This window comes from Ovis aries, chromosome 5, assembly GCF_016772045.2.
Source record: "Ovis aries strain OAR_USU_Benz2616 breed Rambouillet chromosome 5, ARS-UI_Ramb_v3.0, whole genome shotgun sequence".
Taxonomy (NCBI): Eukaryota; Metazoa; Chordata; class Mammalia; order Artiodactyla; family Bovidae; genus Ovis; species Ovis aries.
The window spans coordinates 106,444,592-106,463,156 of record NC_056058.1 but is presented as its reverse complement, the minus strand read 5'-3'; the positions used below and the strand labels follow the sequence as shown (position 1 = coordinate 106,463,156).

The 18,565-nt window shown below is 45.2% G+C and overlaps 1 protein-coding gene across 2 annotated transcripts in view; it reads right to left on the bottom strand.

The window, feature by feature from the left end:
• The window catches only part of MAN2A1 (mannosidase alpha class 2A member 1), a 197,006-nt gene that overhangs the window by 20,244 nt on the left and 158,197 nt on the right, over nucleotides 1-18,565 (bottom strand). For both annotated transcript variants that reach the window (XM_004009111.6, XM_060416082.1), the window contains 3 exons: nucleotides 10,399-10,532; nucleotides 7,454-7,595; nucleotides 4,836-4,966 (listed from right to left, as the gene is read on the bottom strand). In XM_004009111.6, the coding sequence (XP_004009160.3) occupies nucleotides 4,836-4,966; nucleotides 7,454-7,595; nucleotides 10,399-10,532 (407 nt within the window). The remainder of the gene's footprint in view (nucleotides 1-4,835; nucleotides 4,967-7,453; nucleotides 7,596-10,398; nucleotides 10,533-18,565) is intronic.

Below are 18,565 nucleotides of genomic sequence, written 5' to 3'. Positions count from 1 at the left end.
TTGACTGTGTGGGTCACAATAAACTGTGGAAAACTCTGAAAGAGATGGGAATACCAGACCACCTGACCTGCCTCCTCAGAAATCTGTACACAGGGTAAAGAAGCAACAATTACAGCTGGACATGAAACAATGGACTGCTTCCAAATTGGGAAAGGAGCACGTCAAGGCTGTATATTGTCACCCTGCTTATTTAACTTATATGCAGAGTACATCATTCAAAACACTGGGCTGGATGAAGCACAAGCTGGAGTCAAGATTGCTGGGAGAAATATCAATAACCTCAGATATGCAGATGACACCACCCTTGTGGCAGAAAGTGAAGAGGAGCTAAAGAGCCTCTTGATGAAAGTGAAAGAGGAAAGTGAAAAAGCTGGCTTAAGACTAAGATCATGGCATCCGGTCCTATCACTTCATGACAAACAGATGGGGAAACAATGGAAATAGTGACAGAGTTTCTTTTCTTGGGCCCCAAAATCACTGCAGATGGTGACTACAGCCATGAAATTAAAAGACCCTTGCTCCTTGGAAGAAAATCTATGACTAACCTAGACAGCATATTAAAAAAGCAGAGATATTACTTTCCTGACAAGGTCCATCTAGTCAAAGCTATGGTTTTTCCAATGGTCATGTATGTATGTGACAGCTGGACCATAAAGAAAGCTGAGTGCCAAAGAACTGATGCTTTTGAACTGTGGTGTTGGAGAAGACTCTTGAGAGTCCCTTGGACTGCAAGGAGATGAAACCAGTCAATCTGAAAGGCAATCAGTCCTGAATACTCAATGGATGAACTGATGCTTAAGCTGAAGCTACAACAGTTTGGCTACCTGATGCGAAGAACGGACTCACTGGAAAAGACCCTGATGCTGGGAAAGACTGAAGGCGGGAGGAGAAGGGGACGACAGAGGAGGAGATGGCTGGATGGCATCACCGACTCGATGGACAGGGCTTTGGGTGGACTCTGGGAGCTGGACAGGGGAAGCCTAGTGTGGGCCAGTCCATGGGGTTGCAGAGAGTCAGACACGACTGAGCGAGTGACCTGACTGGCTGCACCAGACGTGTCCTGGCAGCTCCACATGGTGTTAAACCAGTGCTTGTTTTCCAGTCCTCTCAAGAAAAACAAACAGACAGACCCAAGAGATTTCATATTTAAAATCGCCAAAGTGACTACAGTAATGAAAACTTATCTGGATACTTTATTTTTTACCCCAAGCACTGGGAAATAAAGTCCCAGTGGGCCCCCACCTCGAGTGGAAACAGCCATCTGGGGCTGCGCTGTGGCTCTGACGTGGGCCAGGCAGCAATCCTCATGTTCAGCAGACCCTCTGGTCACCTAATGTAAGCATCTCCCTTAAACCTGACCAGCCTCCTTCTTGGTATCATTTTCCAGAGCGCACTCAGCACATGCGACTGTTACCTGATAGCTCCAGAATTCCTCTCCTTGTATGTAAAGGGCTGGTATCCAGAAGCAAAAGGCCCAGCTGCAACACACGAGCACCTCCCGAGCAATGATTCCTAGTTCCCCTTTACTATCATTCTAGTTGCCAGGAGGAAGGGGGTAGGGAGTAGGGGTCAAAGAAATAAATCCTAAAAAGTCAACCCTAATGAGACAGTTTCTATCTTGTTCTTCTGCTGAGCCTTGGGCATCATTACTGTGAAAGACCCCACAGAGTCGCAGTCCCCGCTGGGCATCTGCTCCTCTCCCTGTGATATTTATCGTTCCAACCTTGTTCTCACTGCCTCTGCAGAGGACTTGAGAACAGGACGCTTCCATCTAGTCGTGCAGGATTATCACCATGAGGCTCCAGCACGTTCAACGCTTCCCACTAAGAAGCCTTCCTTTCCAGGGAGTGCCTCCCCGCGTCAGTTTCTACCACCAACATTTTAGTCATTAGTGTGGTTGGAAATAAAAACATTTTCAAGAAAACTTAAGTTACGTGATGTGTAACATTTCTTAATCAAATGTCATTTTAATTAATTTCACTAGAAATTAAAATGTTATCTTCTCTTCTCTGGTTCATTTTTTATTTAAAAGAAACTATTGACTTAAGCCCAAGAATCTATAGTTGAGCAAAAGAAGAATTTAACCAAGATAGGATTATAAAAACTTTGAATCAAACTGAAATCAATCACTATGCAAAGAGTTTTGAACGAGAAGGAACAAATTATTTAACTTCTAAGTGAAAGCTTTATAGAGCTGACATAAAAAAGTTCTTACTGCCATAGTTAACAGAAGTTTTGTCAAGAAGTCAGTATCTGTGGAGAGAAAAATCATCAAAGCCAGAAACATTTCAGGAGAAGCAAAAGACAGTAGCTGCCAGCACCCAGACAATGATTTTTCTATGTCATTTTAGTCCTAAAACTAAGCTATCTTGTCAGTAATTGATTTAAACCATGAGTCCCAAGAACTGGTATAAATCTTGACATCTAAAATGGATATTAAAACCTTTTTCCTAAAAGATTCTAAATATGGAGAGAATTGTTTGCCTTAATTAGCTGCTGACATTTCACTGAAGCAACCAGTATTTTATTTATAAGATGCCTACCGCCGGCACGGAGCCGGGCGGGGCACACGCAGCGGAGCAGATGCGCCCCTGGAATCCAGGGGGCAGGATGCGCGCGTGGCGACAGGCAGCGAGCAGTGACTGCGTTGAGGACAGCGGGGCAGCGTGCTCTCCCAGCTCAGGCCCTGCAGCACTCGTGTGCTCACGCACGCAACACACTGGGTATCTGCTGTGCCAGAACCATCCTAGAAGCGGACGGAGATGCGACTCAAGCCCACAGGAGGAGGAGGACAATGACCACACACACACCACAGAACACGTGCATGATTCTGAGGGCGGTTCGAATCCGGGCAAGCCGCAGAAGCTGCTGAAGGAGACTCAGATCTGCAGGCCTAATTACAAAGAACCGCTGGGTGGAGACTGAAAGGCGTGTGTAAAGCTGCGGGGAGGGCCGGGTGCCCACGGGCCACTGAGGACTGAGGGAAAGCAGCTGGCGCAGAGCAGGAGCAGGGAGACCGCGCATCAGCAGAGGAGAAGGCGGGCCAGGTAGGGCCGCGAGCACCGGGCTCCGCGAGCCACTGTCGGGAGCAACGCGAAGGCAGAGGCGGGGAGCAGGGCTTCGAAAACAAAGCTACTGCTCGGTGGGTTCACAGCAGACGGGCAGAAAGAAGCCGGCAGGGTGGGCGCGCACAGCCGCCCTCCAGAGAACACAAGGGGCCAGTGAGAATTAGCAATCAAGTGTGTAGATCTGAAGTATTTAGGCAGCGACACAGCCTAAACGAAGGTGAAGGCTGCTGTGCGGAGAGCGCAGGTGGGGGGAATGTCCACCGAGGACGACCCCCAGGGGTCTGCGCTGCTCGGAAAGCAGTGCCGGGTATCAAGAGAGGGGGTGCTTGGAAGGGGGCGATCAGGCCCGCGGCTCTGAGTGTGTCAGGCTTGAGATGCCCTTACAAATGCACAAAGAAACGCCAGGGAGCAACCAGACGGGTGGGTCTCAAGGCGAGGGGCGAACCTGAAGCGGAGGGTTTCTATCTGTCAGTCCCAGCTGACGCGGAGGAATCACACACAAAGGGAGGAAAGGGAAAGGCCGGGGCTGAGGCTGGAGGGCTCTAATACTTAAAGCTGAATACAGCGCTATCGGAGAGACAAGAGAAAGAACCGTCCAGAGGCAGGAGAAAACCCAAGTGCACAGGGCCCCCGGGAGCCCTGGCGCGGCAGTGTTTCAGGACCGGACACCGGCCAGAGTCAGATGCTGTTGCGGGAGGAGATACGATGACGACCGACCACGCCTGCTGGGGCGAGCACCGGAAGCCCAAGCCTGCCCGGAGCACAGCGGCACCGGCACGAGGGGAGTGACGGCACCAAGGCAGCCCGCAGCCCAGCCTCAGCGCGGAGGGGCCGGTGCAGGAAGACGCGGATGAGGGGCTGAGCGTCAGCTGCGTGCGGGTGTGCGTTTAACAGAACATGAATGGTGCTTACAAGCTAGCACAAAGGCTGCAGGGGCAGGGCCGGGGACGCAGGGAGGGTGACTACTGAAGGGTCCTGGGGAGGGCGATGGGTTGGCCCCGGGACGGTGGAGGACCGGCCGAGGAGGAGAGGAGGCCAGCACAGGCGGAGGGAGGCGGGGAGCAGACGCCTGGGGTGCAGCCCAGGGAGCCCTAGAGCGCAGCTCCTCTGCAAGGTGGACGGGAAGCCACCGGCTGCACAGAGCAGCGAGGCCTGGCGGTCTGTGCAGAGAGCCAGAGAGCAGAGCAAGGAGGAGGGCCGCGTCGGGGCCCTGAAGCGGGGGCCTGCAGCTGAGGGCTCTGCGGGGAACTGGTGTTGCCTTCTCAAGAGTACACTGTCAGGTGAGTTCAGGCCCAACAGAGTCTTTGCCAGACTCTGCACAGAATGCTGGATTTCTGCTTTGAGAAGTGAAAGCTGAAGAAGAAAGCAGACAAGTAAGCCCACTTTCAGTAGAGGAGCCTAGACTAGCACGAGGGCACTGAGGCTTCAAGCACACCCCACTGACCAAGCCTAACCTCCTGAGCATGTGGCGAAGCTCCAGTCTTTAAACTGAACTCTTGTTTCTGTCAAAGTAATTTCAGGAAATTTCATCCAAACTGATGGCTTAACATTCTTTTTCATATCTACATAATAAGCAAAAAAATAAAATGCTTAAATATAAATCTTACATGATACACATAACTGAAGTTCTCTTTCTTGTGAATATAGGCTAAGTCTAATATAAAGACATCTCAATATCAGAAAATGCAAAAAATAATAAAAGTATAAGTTCACATTTTTGGATGGCAAAGAACAGTCAACATTGGAACATGAGAGCGTCTTTCCTACCATATTCACACTTCTTTCTTCTAGAAGTATTCGAAATAAATTAGCTGTAATCTTGTTATCATGGACGCCTTGCTCAAGGCCACGATTATCATCCTGCATGAGTCTTCGGTCCATGATAACTTCAATCTGACCTAGCAAACAAGGAAACAGACAGGCCAGGGTTATTCACTGTGCATCTCACAGATACAAAGCGGAGTCTAGGTCCACGCTTCCCCTCCAGCCCGGGAAGCCACGGGGTTCCTTCTGGTAACAGCTCAGCACATTTAGCATAAATTCACAAAACAGGATTGTATTTCTCCTTGTCTTCATCAGCATTTTGTAAAATCTAGTAAGAAGTTTAAATGGGACAGAAGAGATCAAAATGAAAGTAAAACTTAAAAATATTGATCGAAAGAGTAAAGTCCTCTAAAATTTTTAGCAACAGCATTTGGAATTGAAAAATGTTTATGAGGTTCATTAAGAAATATATGTATCACACATGGAGTAATAAGAAAAATACAGAGGACAGATCTAAAAAGGGTCTGAAGTAACATTTTAGGTTACTTGATGTGTGGAGACTCTCTGAAGCCCAAGGATCTGGGGACACCCACTGTGTAACCCCTTCCCTCTCTGATACTGCATCAGTGATTTCCTAGCTGTGTTTTCTCCTTTGGCTCAAAAAGTTGTTAGATTTGGCTCCTCTATTTGCTGTGCAGTAACTCTACAGCTCCTCCAGCTTCAGCTCTGACTCTAATGGTTAGGTCACGAAATTACAAACTAAACGAAAATCACCAGAGACACATTTACATGTCTATGATTACACCAAAAAAACCCCATTAAGGTTATACTACTTTAAATATATTGGAGAAGGAAATGGCAACCCACTCCAGTGTTCTTGCCTGGGGAACTCAATGAGCAGAGGAGCCTGGTGGGCTACAGTCCATGGGATCACAAAGAGTCGGACACGACTAACACACACACACACACACTTAAATATATATATTCACCTATCCATCCATTAATATTTGCTACTGTACTGACCAATCACTTGGAGTAAAAGGAAAATTTATAGAATGTGTTAGTAACTAGCATGCTCACATAGGTAAACCAACTCTGGTTCCGTCCTTCCAGTTTGGGTAACCAGTACATAAAGTTATCATGGAGGGTTAGAGTTTCCGTCGTCACTTTCTCCACACTTTGTAAGACAGTTGTCTAGAAGGTGCTCCTCAGGCCCTGGGGCTAACTGTCCCCATGCTTGTCTCGAGTTCTATCACTTCACATCCAAAGCAGTCTATCAACCTCCCGGTCCTTTCTAAGTCTTCTCCCTGACTTCAAATATTAGCCACACACTATGCGGCACAGAGTAAGCTCCTCGCCTATACGCAAACTGCTTTTATGTCTGTAGTTACGCAAACTCGAGGGCACCTGGGTGTCTGTCGTGGGTTCTTCATCAGAGAAGTGAGGCAACACTGTTAGGGGCGTGACTGCTTGAGCCCTAAGGTCTAGTCCCCTATGTAGAGCCCAAATTGGGGAATTTTAGGCAGGGTTTAAAAATGGGTAGCTCAGGAGTCGTATCTGACACCAACAGGTTTTCCATTCTGATTATTAAAAAATTATGTCAACAGTGACAGAATGGGAGACTTCCTGTAAAATTCCAGATGGGCTTTCTGTAAAAAGCTGAAGAAGGTGGCAACACTGGGCCAGTTCCCCAGGGCAACAAGGTCTGCACACGGGGGGGTGCGCTCTGCAATCCACCCACATCTCAGCACTCCCTACCGGATCCCCGAGGTGAGGCTATTCTTATTTTTATAACTGCATTCATGTCTTCATGACCTGCTCTCAGGACTTTGTGTCATGAAGGCCACAAGGAAAAATGATAAACAGCAGAGTTTTCTGTGTGTGGAAGTACAGAAGGCATGCATGTGCCCAACATGAAATGGAGATGCCAGGCAAGTACACTCATTTATTACCTGCCCAGCTCTATGACACACTTGTCTTAGCAACCGTTAGTATGTAAGCAAAGAGGAGCAACTGACATGTAAATAGTTAGAAACAGGTACTATGAAGGACAAGTCCCCCAATAGAAAGTTTCACAGGAAACAGCCAGCATCTGCTGTCTCTTTCCTCCCTCCCCCCGTTTCGGTCTGTCTGGCGTCTGCGCAGTCGGGCCTGCCGCCTCTTTATCACCATGTCCGTATCATCTCTGCTCCCTTTCTCCTTTCAGGTGGCAGCATCCTAGGAGGACGTGACTCAGAAAAGGACCTAAGTCTGAAGTGCAACTTTCCCCTTTTGCAACCCTGGTTAATTTATTAATATCTGAGCTTCAAATTATCTAAACTTAGTTTAGTCGGAGTCTGAATTTCCATATGCCTTCAGTCACAACAATGACGGAATTTTGCAAACAGTGGGCTACTGGGGAAAGTAAATCATCTTTAAAAAGCATCAGTCGTGCGAGCTTTTGGGTCTGTCTTCATCTGAAGGTCGAGGGAGGGTATCATTTTATGTCAGTCTCACAAAGCTTGAAACTCACTGACGGTCTGGTTCCAAAAAGAAAGACACTTGTGACTGAGGAAGACAGCCAACACATGACCAACCGAAAGTGAGGCCAGCAAGGGCCAGAGAATCTACAGAGTACGCACCACTTTTCAGACTCGAAACGCCCAAAGACTGAGCAGAGAGCAGAGTCAAGCGGCGCTCGGCGTCCTGGATATACGCCATTGTAGTCATGGGATAGACGTTCGCTTGAAGAGGCAATTTGCTCATCGTCACTCTAGGTTGAATCTGCAAGACCAAACAATTATTGTTAAGAAAAAAAGAAAATTCAGTGATACTTACACATGTACTTAAAAACATTAACTATTGACTACAGATGGCTTTTTTCCCCAAATGGAAAAAGGTACAGCACCTTTCTTGTCTAACAGAGCAGCTAACTGAGAAATTAAAACATTCTTCAAGATGAAGAAAAATCATGAGCATCTTAGAAAATTTCTAAGTGAGAAAGGTAGAACTTATCTAGATTTTTTAAACAGGCATCGCTATTCAAATTCAGAATAAAGATCCTTAACAGAAGTCTTCTAGCTCTCCATACCTGCATAAAGCAAGTTATAAAGGTATTAAGTATTCATTTCTCACCTAATTCTAACATACTGCTTTTGTAATGAATGCAAAGCCTAAGAGCTCCCTATCCCCTTTCAAGAAATCTCTCTCATAATTCTTGAATTGGTTTTAATAAATACCACACATCTCGCCACCATATCCTCTAACATACTATGTTGTACTAATCAAATACATTCTTATATTTAAAAACTATTCAGTGCTTACTCTTCTCGTTTAGTTTCAATGCAGGCAGTTCCAAATTCCAGTTTTTCTTGGTTTAGTATCTGAGTGCATGAAATACAACTCTACCTTTTTGAGAGAGACTGATAATGAACTAAGCTGGCTGGGTCAAGGAGACTCACTCAAACCTTAGGAAGAGATGTCAAAGAGACTCTATTATCAGAAATCTTACTCATACCACATAAAAATGTCATGTCTTCTTTTAAACTCACGAAACTTTAACATGGAACACAGAACAGGGGAAGTACAATGTAAGCATACTAGATAACACGCGCTGAGTGTCCATTAACACCGGGCAGAGCACTGGGTATTTCACAAATAAGATCTTTAATCTCCACAGCAACCCTGCAGTAGGCCATTCCGTTCACTGGTTCTCAATAGAGTTTCCCCAAACTCATGTTCACTCAGAACCTGTGAATGTGACTTTATTTTGAAATGTGGCCTCTGCAGATATAACAAAGTTACACTGGGTTGGGGTGGGTGATAATCTGAAGAACGGTATCCTCATGAGGAACGGGGAACCTGGACATACAGACATGCAGAGTCACGAGGAGATCGAGTGAGAGCAGAGGCAGGAACCGCGGCGATGCACTCCGTGCAGTGTGCAATGCACGGAGCGCCAAGGACTGCCAGCGACCACCAGGAGCCAGAAGAGGCAAGGCCACCCTTTCCTGGAGCGGACCAAGGGGCAGGCCCTGGCTACACCTTCATTTTGGCTTCTGAAGTCCAAATCTGTGAGGGAATACATTTTTGTTGTTTTAAGCCACCCAGTTTGTGGCAGTTTATATCACAGCCCTAGGAAATTAACAACCTGGTAGGGGAAAACAAAAAACAAAAAACAAAAAAACCCTGTAAAATGTTTTTTAAAAAGGAAGGAAGGAAAGCCAGCTAGCAAGAAATCGCCGATCCTGATCTTCATACTCCAACTAAGTTTATACTTAAAAAAAAAAAGACATCTAAAACGGTCACAACTGTGCAGCTGTTCCCCTCCTCATTTGTGGGTCTAGATTTCTAGTTTGGCCCAAGCAACTATTATTTTCAAAGCATAAGAAATGGCCTGTTCTAAAAAAGAAGCAACGTTTAGCTTACAGTCTTAAAAACAATGTTTTCCTCTTTATTAATGTGCTCTATCTTTGTAAAGAAAATTCACATTTTCATTTTTACTGGTCTTTCATTCATGTATACACCCACATATACAAATTATTGCTTCTGTAGGACTTAGAAAAGCCTTTCTTTTGTACACAAGGAAAATGAATCACCATAAAGCCAGGGCTTCATCTGAAAGCCAAACAGCTGTAGTAGAATTAACAAGTTAATTTAAAATGCATGCTGCAATTTTTATGCTTTGCAAAGGTTTAAATTTAACTTTTGCAGGAAACTGTAGAAGAGAAAATTATCACAATCCTTTCCACTCATCCCAGTTGAAAATCAGAGTAATAGCATTTGTGAAATTATTTCTATTCGTAGTCAGAAATTTCGAAAATGCTAATGTCTCAGAGACATGCTTATGTTTTTAATAGTATTATTTCAAATATATGTTGTTACACACATATACTCTGCATACAGATTTAGGTAGCAATCAAAAGAGCTCCAGTAAATTAGAGAAATGAAACTCTGAGAAAAATTTTATGAATCAATTTTCCCATTACTATTTCAAACTATTTCACAGACACTTTGATTAAACACAGCTATTCACATTTCTAAACAGAGAGATGCTTTTATCTTTATGTGTCTATGCACACAGATATGTGTGTGTGTAAATGTACACACACACACACACATCAGCAGAGAAGGGTTTCCTGGAACCGAAAAGAGCGCGTTGTTAAATCACACATTTAAAAACATATGTGCAACAAACTAAATACGGATAGACCAATTTCTTGTGAGGAAATAAAAGGTATACTCTATCAATCCATAATTAATATTAATATTTCCTTTTACTAGAAAAATTCATATATATTTGAGCATCAAGGTATTTAACATGCATAGTGGTCCCCAAATTTTCCTTTGAGAAAACAAATCCTTACAAATAGATGTTTTACAAAATAGTCTTGCAAATATTTTTTCTATCTTTGAAAACCTGGTTAGATACAGAACCTAAAAGTGTCTGTTAAAATTCAGTTTTATTTTAGAAATAATTTGCAACCTTAAGTATATTTTTTCAAAAGATCCAAAATTAGCTTGCCTGTTATCATATATAAAAGGTATATACTATAACCATCATTTAAACATTTTAATGGAAAATTACCTGGTATCCATTTAGGTCAGTATAAAATCTGTTTTGGCTGTTGATGCCGGAAGATATTCTCATTGCAATCTCATAGTTGTGCTCTTTCCGGATGTCTACAATGTTGGAAATCTCCACGGACTGTCCTTCTACGCCTAAACTCAAAAGGACATTCACATTAAGATGTTGGGAACGAATGAGGGCAGGGTGCCAGAGGATGAGACGGTTGGATAACATCACTGACTCAATGAGCATGAGTTTGAGCAAACTCCAAGGGACAGTGAAGGACAGGGAATTCTGGCGCGTTGCAGTCCCTGGGGCCGCAGAGAGTCAGACATGTCTTAGTGCCTAAACAATACATTAATTAAAAAAATGGCCCCCTTTGTCTTAAATATACTATACAGAACGCCTTCCAAAGTTACATGCATTTCCCTGTTTCCGACTTTCTATCTTTACCATCCCTCATACACTGAACGGTGTCACAATTCATCTTTTTTAAAAGTCAGACCATAGAAAACATTTACTCAGATCACATCTAACTCAACAGAAGGATTAAGAGGCTGGAATGAGAGACAGGTACATGAAAGAAAGCATGCAAATGACTCTGCAGGGAGGCACCCGAGGGGAAAGACGACACTGAAGGACAGCAGGTCAGCCCACTGCAGGCTCGTCCAGCACTCGGCTGAGCTGCCACCCCCAGCAGGGCCACCCAGGGCTGCTTCTTCACCAGGCCATCTTCACCCACCGAGAATTATGAGCAGGGAAATTTACATTCTGCTGGTTCAAGAGACAGTATATTACTGTCGATGATCTCTCTCCAGGAAAAGAGACAGGAGATCCAGCGAGATGCTTTATGGCTGAAACCGATACTACCGTATTAGTATTTGTGGAGTATAATCTGGAGAGCTCCCCAGAACTTCGGTCAATTTTAACTGAGTCTGATATCTCTTAGGATCCCTTGTTATAGAGTGATTCATTTTGCCCTTTGCTATATAAAGCAGAGTAGAGCTTCAAAAAGTCCCAGATGTAGGACATTTTAATTTTTATTTTGGATAAGCCTAAAGTATTTACTAATTTCTATCTGTCATGCTACCCTAAGTATATCTTCAGGTCCGTGGTGAACCCTTGGGCCTATTTCAGAGCTGGAGGGGAGTTATAAACAAATGGAACCCTTAATACAGTTAAGTGGGTAGAAAAGATATCACAGGATCTTCTAAGAAAGACAGCAATTAGGAAAGTGGTCAAAGTAGAAAGACTGGCCACATACAGCTCAAGCTTTCTGAGGCTCCTGGAGCCCGGGACACTTTCCCACAGCTGTGACTCGTGACTCAGCTCTCCCCTTCCTCACACACAACCTGTCACCCCGCTGATAGCCAGCACCTCTTTAGACACAGAGGGCTGTCTACAGAAACACAGCGAGGGGAGAAATACAGTGAGGAAGACTTTTTTCCAGGAGCTAAGAAGAAACCCCAGAGCTTATAGAAGGTGGCAGTAAGCAGAAAGCAAGTCTGAATATGCAGGATTTGAGGGAAAAAACATACATGCAGCTGGCTTAAGCATTACAGGCTTATGTGAAAAAGGCACTGGCAAGTGTACACCATAAATAACAACATGGTAACAATACGGAACGGGCCACAGCTTCCACTGATACAGTGTTCAGAATGCTCACAGAGATTCTCTTCCGGTAGATGTTGCTCTTCTGACTGAACAACCTCACCAGACCCAGCCTCACTGTCTCACGATGATGAGCACATCTTCACGGGTGGAGGAAGGACATGCCACTCCCCCCCTGCTTTCTAGGCTTCCCAGGAAAGCGGCGCTAGTGGTAAAGAACCCACCTGCCATCGCAGGAGACACAGGGGTACAGGTTCGATCCCTGGGTCGGGAAGATCCCGTGGAGGAGGAAATGGACACTCACTCCAGTATTCCTGCCTGGGAATCCCATGGATGGAGGGGCCTGGCGGGATACAGTCCCTGGGGTCGCAGAGAGACAGACGTGACTGAAGTGACTCAGCACACACACAGCCACAGTGTGAGCCACTAACCTCTACTAGTCAGATACATACATGCACCTACATGCATTTTCTTCTGAGGATTACGAGATCAACCTACCAACACGGCTGATGGAAACTTCACCACCACCAGGAAGTCTGGGATGGGGGCAAGCAAACACATATGCTGGTAACACAGCAATAGTAACTTCTTTGAACTAGAAATGCATTACTTTTAAAGTAAAGTTTCCCTCCAGTATACTTACAGTAACCAGATTATTTTTCTACAACCAAATGAATTCTATAAAAAATTTAATAGACAAGTATTCACAAATGAACCAAAGAAGCCCCAAACCCAAAATGTAGCACTAGGGATGCTAGTGTTAACAGGGCGTTAGGAAAAACGGCAGACAGCAAGTGACTGCGTTACTGGGAGCGTTTGGAGGGTTTTCAGTACTGCTTTCTGTTTTTTCCTCTCTAGACAGAACATTATATCAGGGGCCAACAAAATACATAAAATGAAGTAGTCTTCATCAAGGAGGGTGTCACGTATCTCCGGAAAACACTGACCAAAAAAAAATGCTCTGAGAAAAAAACTAATAATTTCTCACTACTTCTAGCAACGATAAACTACTTCTATTGAGAAAATCATCTTTCTCAAGCTCAATATTATTATGCTCAGATCCTATTGGGGCAACAAATGCTTAACGCTCCTTTAAAAGGAGCTTCCATGTCCATTTGCACTTCAGTTCAGTTCAGTCGCTCAGTCGTGTCTGACTCTTTGCGACCCCATGAGTCACAGCACTCCAGGCCTCCCTGTCCATCACCAACTCCCAGACTTCACTCAGACTCAAGTCCATCCAAGACATTAATTTAAATTCTGTGCCAGGACAGAGTTTTAAAATAAAGTCAGACTTAATATACTTATAACAAACCAAATAAATGAGACCTGTAATGGTAATAAAAGCAAGAAGGTATCCTTGAGTTTTCAAAGAAAAATTATTATTTTTCAAAGAAGAAAATGTTTGAAGGAGAAAGAGGACTAAAATGGATGGGAATGGATGAGTTTAACTCAGACGACCAGTGCACCTACCACTGTGGGCAAAAATCCCTTAGAAGAGATGGAGTGGCCCTCCTCCTCCACAAAAGACTCCAAAATGCAATACTTCGGTGCAATCTCAAAAACGACACAATCATCTCAGTTCATTTCCAAGGAAGACCATTCAACATGACAGTAATCGAAGTCTGTGACCCAACCAACAACATCGAAGAAGCAGAAGTTAAACGGTCCTATGAAAACCAGTAAGACCTTTAGAAACAGCACCAAAAAAAAGATGTCCTTTTCATCACAGAGGACTGAAAAGCAAAAGCCGGAAGTCAGAGAAATCGGGAGTAACAGGCTAACATGACCTTGGAGTGAAAAATGAAGCAGGGCAATGGCTAACAGAGTCTAGGCAAGAGAACGCTCTGGTCATAGTAAGCATCTTCTTCCAACAAAACAAGAGATGACTCTACACATGGACATCACCAGATGGTCAACACTGAAATCAGATTGATTATATTCTTTGCAGCCAAGATGGAGAAGCTCTATACAGTCAGCAAAACAAGACCAGGAGCTGACTGTGGCTCAGATCATCAGCTCCTTATTGCCAAATCCAGACTTCACTAGAAGAAAGTAAGGAACACCAGGAGATCATTCAGTTATGACCTAAATCAAACCCCTTATGATTATAGAGTAGAAGCGACAAATAGATTCAAGGGATTAGATCTGATAGACAGAGTGCCTGAAGAACTATGGGCGAAGCTTTGTAACAGTGTGCAGCAGGTGGGGACCAAAGCCACCCCCAAGAAAAAGAAACGCAGCAATGCAAAACAGTTGTCTGAGGAGGCCTTACAAATAGCTGAGAAAAGAAGTGAAAGGAAAAGGAGAAAAGGAAAAATATACCCATCTGAATGCAGAGTTCCAAAGAACAGCAAGGAGAGATGAGAAAGCCTTCCTCAGGGATCAGTGCAAAGAAATAGAGGAAAAGAACAGAACAGGAAAGACTAGAAATATCCTCAAGAAAATCAGAGCTACCAAGGAACACTTCATGCAAGATGGGCTCAATAAAGGACAGAAACAGTAAGGGCCTGTCAGAAGCAGAAGAGATTGAGAAGACTGGCAAGAATACACAGAAGAACTGTACAAAACAAAAGGCCTCACTGACCCAGACAGTCACGATGGTGTGGCCACTCACCCAGAGCCAGGCATCTTGTGGTGGGAAGTCAAGTGGGCCTTAGGAAGCATCACCATGAACAAAGCTAGTGGAGGTGATGGAATTCCAGCTGAGCTATTTCAAATCCTGAAAGATAATGCTGTGAAAGTGCTGCACGCAATATGCCAGCAAATTTGGAAAACTCAGCAGTGGCCACAGGACTGGAAAAGGCCAGTTTTCATTCCAATCCCCAAAAAAGGCAATGCCAAAGAATGCTCAAACTACTGCACAATTGTGCTTATTTCATATGCTGGCAAGGTAATGTTCAAAATCCTTCAAGTTAGGCTTCAACAGTATGTGAACTGAGAACTTCCAGTTGTTCAAGCTGGATTTAGAAAAGGCAGAGGAACCAGAGATCAAATTGCCAATACCCGCTGGATCACAGAAAAAGCAAGAGAATTCCAGAAAAACATCTATTTCTGCTTTACTGACTACACTAAAGCCTTTGACTTGCTGGACAAAACACACTGTGGAAAATTCTTAAAGAGATGGGAATGCCAGACCACTTCACCTGCCTCCTAAGAAACCTGTATTCAGGCCAAGAAGCAACAGTTAGAACAGGACATGGAACGATGGACTGGTTCAGAACTGGGAAAGGACCACGTGAAGGCTGTACACTGTCGCCCTGCTTATTAACTTTCATGCAGAGCACGTCATGAGAAACGCTGGGCTGGAGGGAGCAGAAGCTGGAATCAAGATTGCCGGGAGAAACATCAATAATCCCAGATATGCAGATGACACCACCCTTATGGCAGAAAGTGAAGAGGAACTGAAGAGCTTCTTGGTGAAGGTGAAAGAGGAGAGTGAAAAAGTTGGCTTAAAGCTCTGCTGCTGCTGCTGCTGCTGCTGCTGCGTTGCTTCAGTTGTGTCCGACTGTGTGTGACCCCATAGACAGCAGCCCACCAGGCTCCCCTGTCCCTGGGATTCTCCAGGCAAGAACACTGGAGTGGGTTGCCATTTCCTTCTCCAATGCAAGAAAGTGAAAAGTGAAAGTGAAGTCGCTCAGTCATGTCCGACTCTTAGCGACCCCATGGACTGCAGCCCACCAGGCTCTTCTGTCCATAGGATTCTCCAGGCAAGAGCGCTGGAGTGGGGTGCCATTGCCTTCTCCGGGCTTAAAGCTCAACATTAAAAAAAACGAAGATCATGGTATCTGGTTCCATCATTTCATGGCAAATAGATGGGAAAACAATGGAAACAGCGACAGACTTTATTTCTTGGGCTCCAAAATCACTGAAAATGGTGACTACAGCCATGAAAGTAAAAGATGCTTGCTTTTTGGAAGAAAAGCTATGAAAAACCTAGTTCAGTTCTGTTCAGTCGCTCAGTCATGTCCAACTCTTTACAACCCCATGAACCACAGCATGCCAGGCCTCCCTGTCCATCACCAACTCCCAGAGTTCACCCAAACTCATGTCCATTGAGTTGGTGATGCCATCCAACCATCTCATCCTCTGTCGTCCCCTTCTCCTCTTGCCCTCAATCTTTCCCAGCATCAGGGTCTTTTCAAATGAGTCAGCTCTTCGCATCAGGTGGCCAAACTATTGGAGTTTCAGCTTCAGCATCAGTCCCTCCAATGAACACCCAGGACTGATCTCCTTTAGGATGGACTGACTGGATCTCCTTGCAGTCTAGACAGCATATTAAAAAGCAGAGACATCACTTTGCCTACAAAGGTCCGTCAAAGCTATGGTTTTCCAAGTGGCCATTTATGGATGTGAGAGTTGGACTATAAGGAAAGCTGAGCGCAGAAGAATTAATGCTTTTGAACTGTGATGTTGGAGAAGACGCTTGAGAGTCCCCTGGACAGCAAGGAGATCCAACCAGTCAATCTTCAAGGAAATTAACCTTGAATATTCATTGGTGGGACTAACACTGAAGCTACAATACTTTGGCCACCTGATGGGAAGAGCCAGCTCACTGGAAAAGACCTATTCCTGAGAAAGATGGAGGGTAGGAGAAGGGCACGGCAGAGGATGAGATGGTCAGATGGCATCATCGACTCAATGGACATGAGTTTGAGGAAACTCCAGGAGATAGGGAAGGACGGGGAGGCCTGGTGTGCTGCAGTCCATGGGGTTGCAAAGAGTTGGACATGACTGAGCGACTGAGCATTTCCTACTCTGTGTCAAGAGTCGGAAGATGCGCCTTTCCCAGCGAAGCTCAATGCACTGAGGGGAGAAGTCCTCAGGAAGCAGGGATACAAGCCCACTGGTCCCAGTGACCTGCTGCCTCTTTGCAGGATGTGGCAGCAAAAGATACTTTTACTTTTTAAAATGGTGCTACCTGAGCAATGGCTCTTGATGGCCAGGGGTTTTAAAGGCCCTCTAGTTTTAGCTCAATCCTGGGAAAGAAAACCTCTGACTTTACAAAAGTAATCCACGGGGAAGTGAGAGTTGGTGTGAGGACGTTCCAGGTTCAATGGAGAACTAAGTGCCCTTTAGCTATTAAGCACCTCATATTCTGTGCTCTTGCAGAAGAGAGGATGGAGGCTCTGCATCCTCATCAATGCATGCAATGCAAGGTGAAATTCAGCCAGGTCACAGGTGGGGAGCTGCAGCAGAGAAGCCAAACGAGTCTTTCAGAACCCTGGTTCTCTTTCATTTCTGCTCCCTACAGCCTGTGCGCCTCTCACAGACACAGACTGTCTTACACACACCTTCACACTTCAGTTTTTAGCCACGTGTTGGGCACATGCTTGGGGCTGAATGACTGTTAGAAAGAATGAATACGTGAGAGGCTGTCCCTTTCCATGCAGCAGTGGGCTGGCAGGGGAGACAGCAGACGGGCTATAGATGAGGCTCACATGGAAAGATGAGGAGGGAATCCTTTCGTTTTGAGCAAACACACGCCTGTTACAATGTCAGCTCCTCGTGTAAAGGGACCATGTCTTATTTATCTTTATGCTCCCAGCACATAAGAGGTACTGAAGAGTTGAGTGAAGAGAGGCAGCTGTGTGGGAGAAACATAACCAGCAGGTACCAAGTGCTTAGTATGGACCATTGCGTACACCTAATAACCCATTCAATTCTGACCCCAAGCCTAGGAGGAAATAATCTGCCCCAGATCACAAGGTCTGGCAGAATCAGGACTAAACCTCTCCGGCATCATGTCTCAATGGCAGACCAACTACTAGAAAATGTTGAAACTGCCTTCAGACCAAGGATTGAGAAATGTTTTTTGGGAACTCTAAGCAGAGAAGAGAGCTCCAGATTATTTTTAAACAAGGAGAGAAGGCACTGATCTGCGATCTGATATTCTACAAGAGCTACTGAATAAAATAAAAATAAAATTAAGGGACAAGGCTTGCTGGAACCTAAAATTTCATTATAACAATCTCAGAATCTCTTCTGAAGTGTCACAGACACTTTAGAAGCCAATAAAGTAATCTATATTCAATATTAAAGTCACATCCCTAATTACCTCTTACCTGCCTTAAATGAACAGCGATCACGAGCACAAGTGTATGTACAGTGCACTGGGGCCGAGAGTAGAGATGTGGGGAAACACACTAGAGGCCCCCAACAGGCAGATGAATAGTCAAACCAGGGAGGTGCATCCGGGCTATGGAAGGCTCTGCAGCAAATGACAAGGATGAGGCAGCGCTCTGTGCCAGCAGAGGAGGGGCTGACGGAGAAAGCACACGGAGCACCTGTGCAGCCTGACAGACTTCACGCGTGTGCGTGTGCGTGTGCACACAGAGGACAGGGACATTTTCAGGGAGATTTTATGTTGTATCTGTGCTGTTGTTGCTGCTCAGTCATGTCCGACTCTCTGTGACCCCACGGACCGCAGCTCACCAGGCCTCCTGTCCATCACCAACTCCCGGAGTCCACCCAAACCCATGTCCATCGAGTTGGTGATGCCATCCAGCCATCTCATCCTCTGTCGTCCCCTTCCCCTCCCACCCTCAATCTTTCCCAGCGTCAGGGTCCTTTCCAG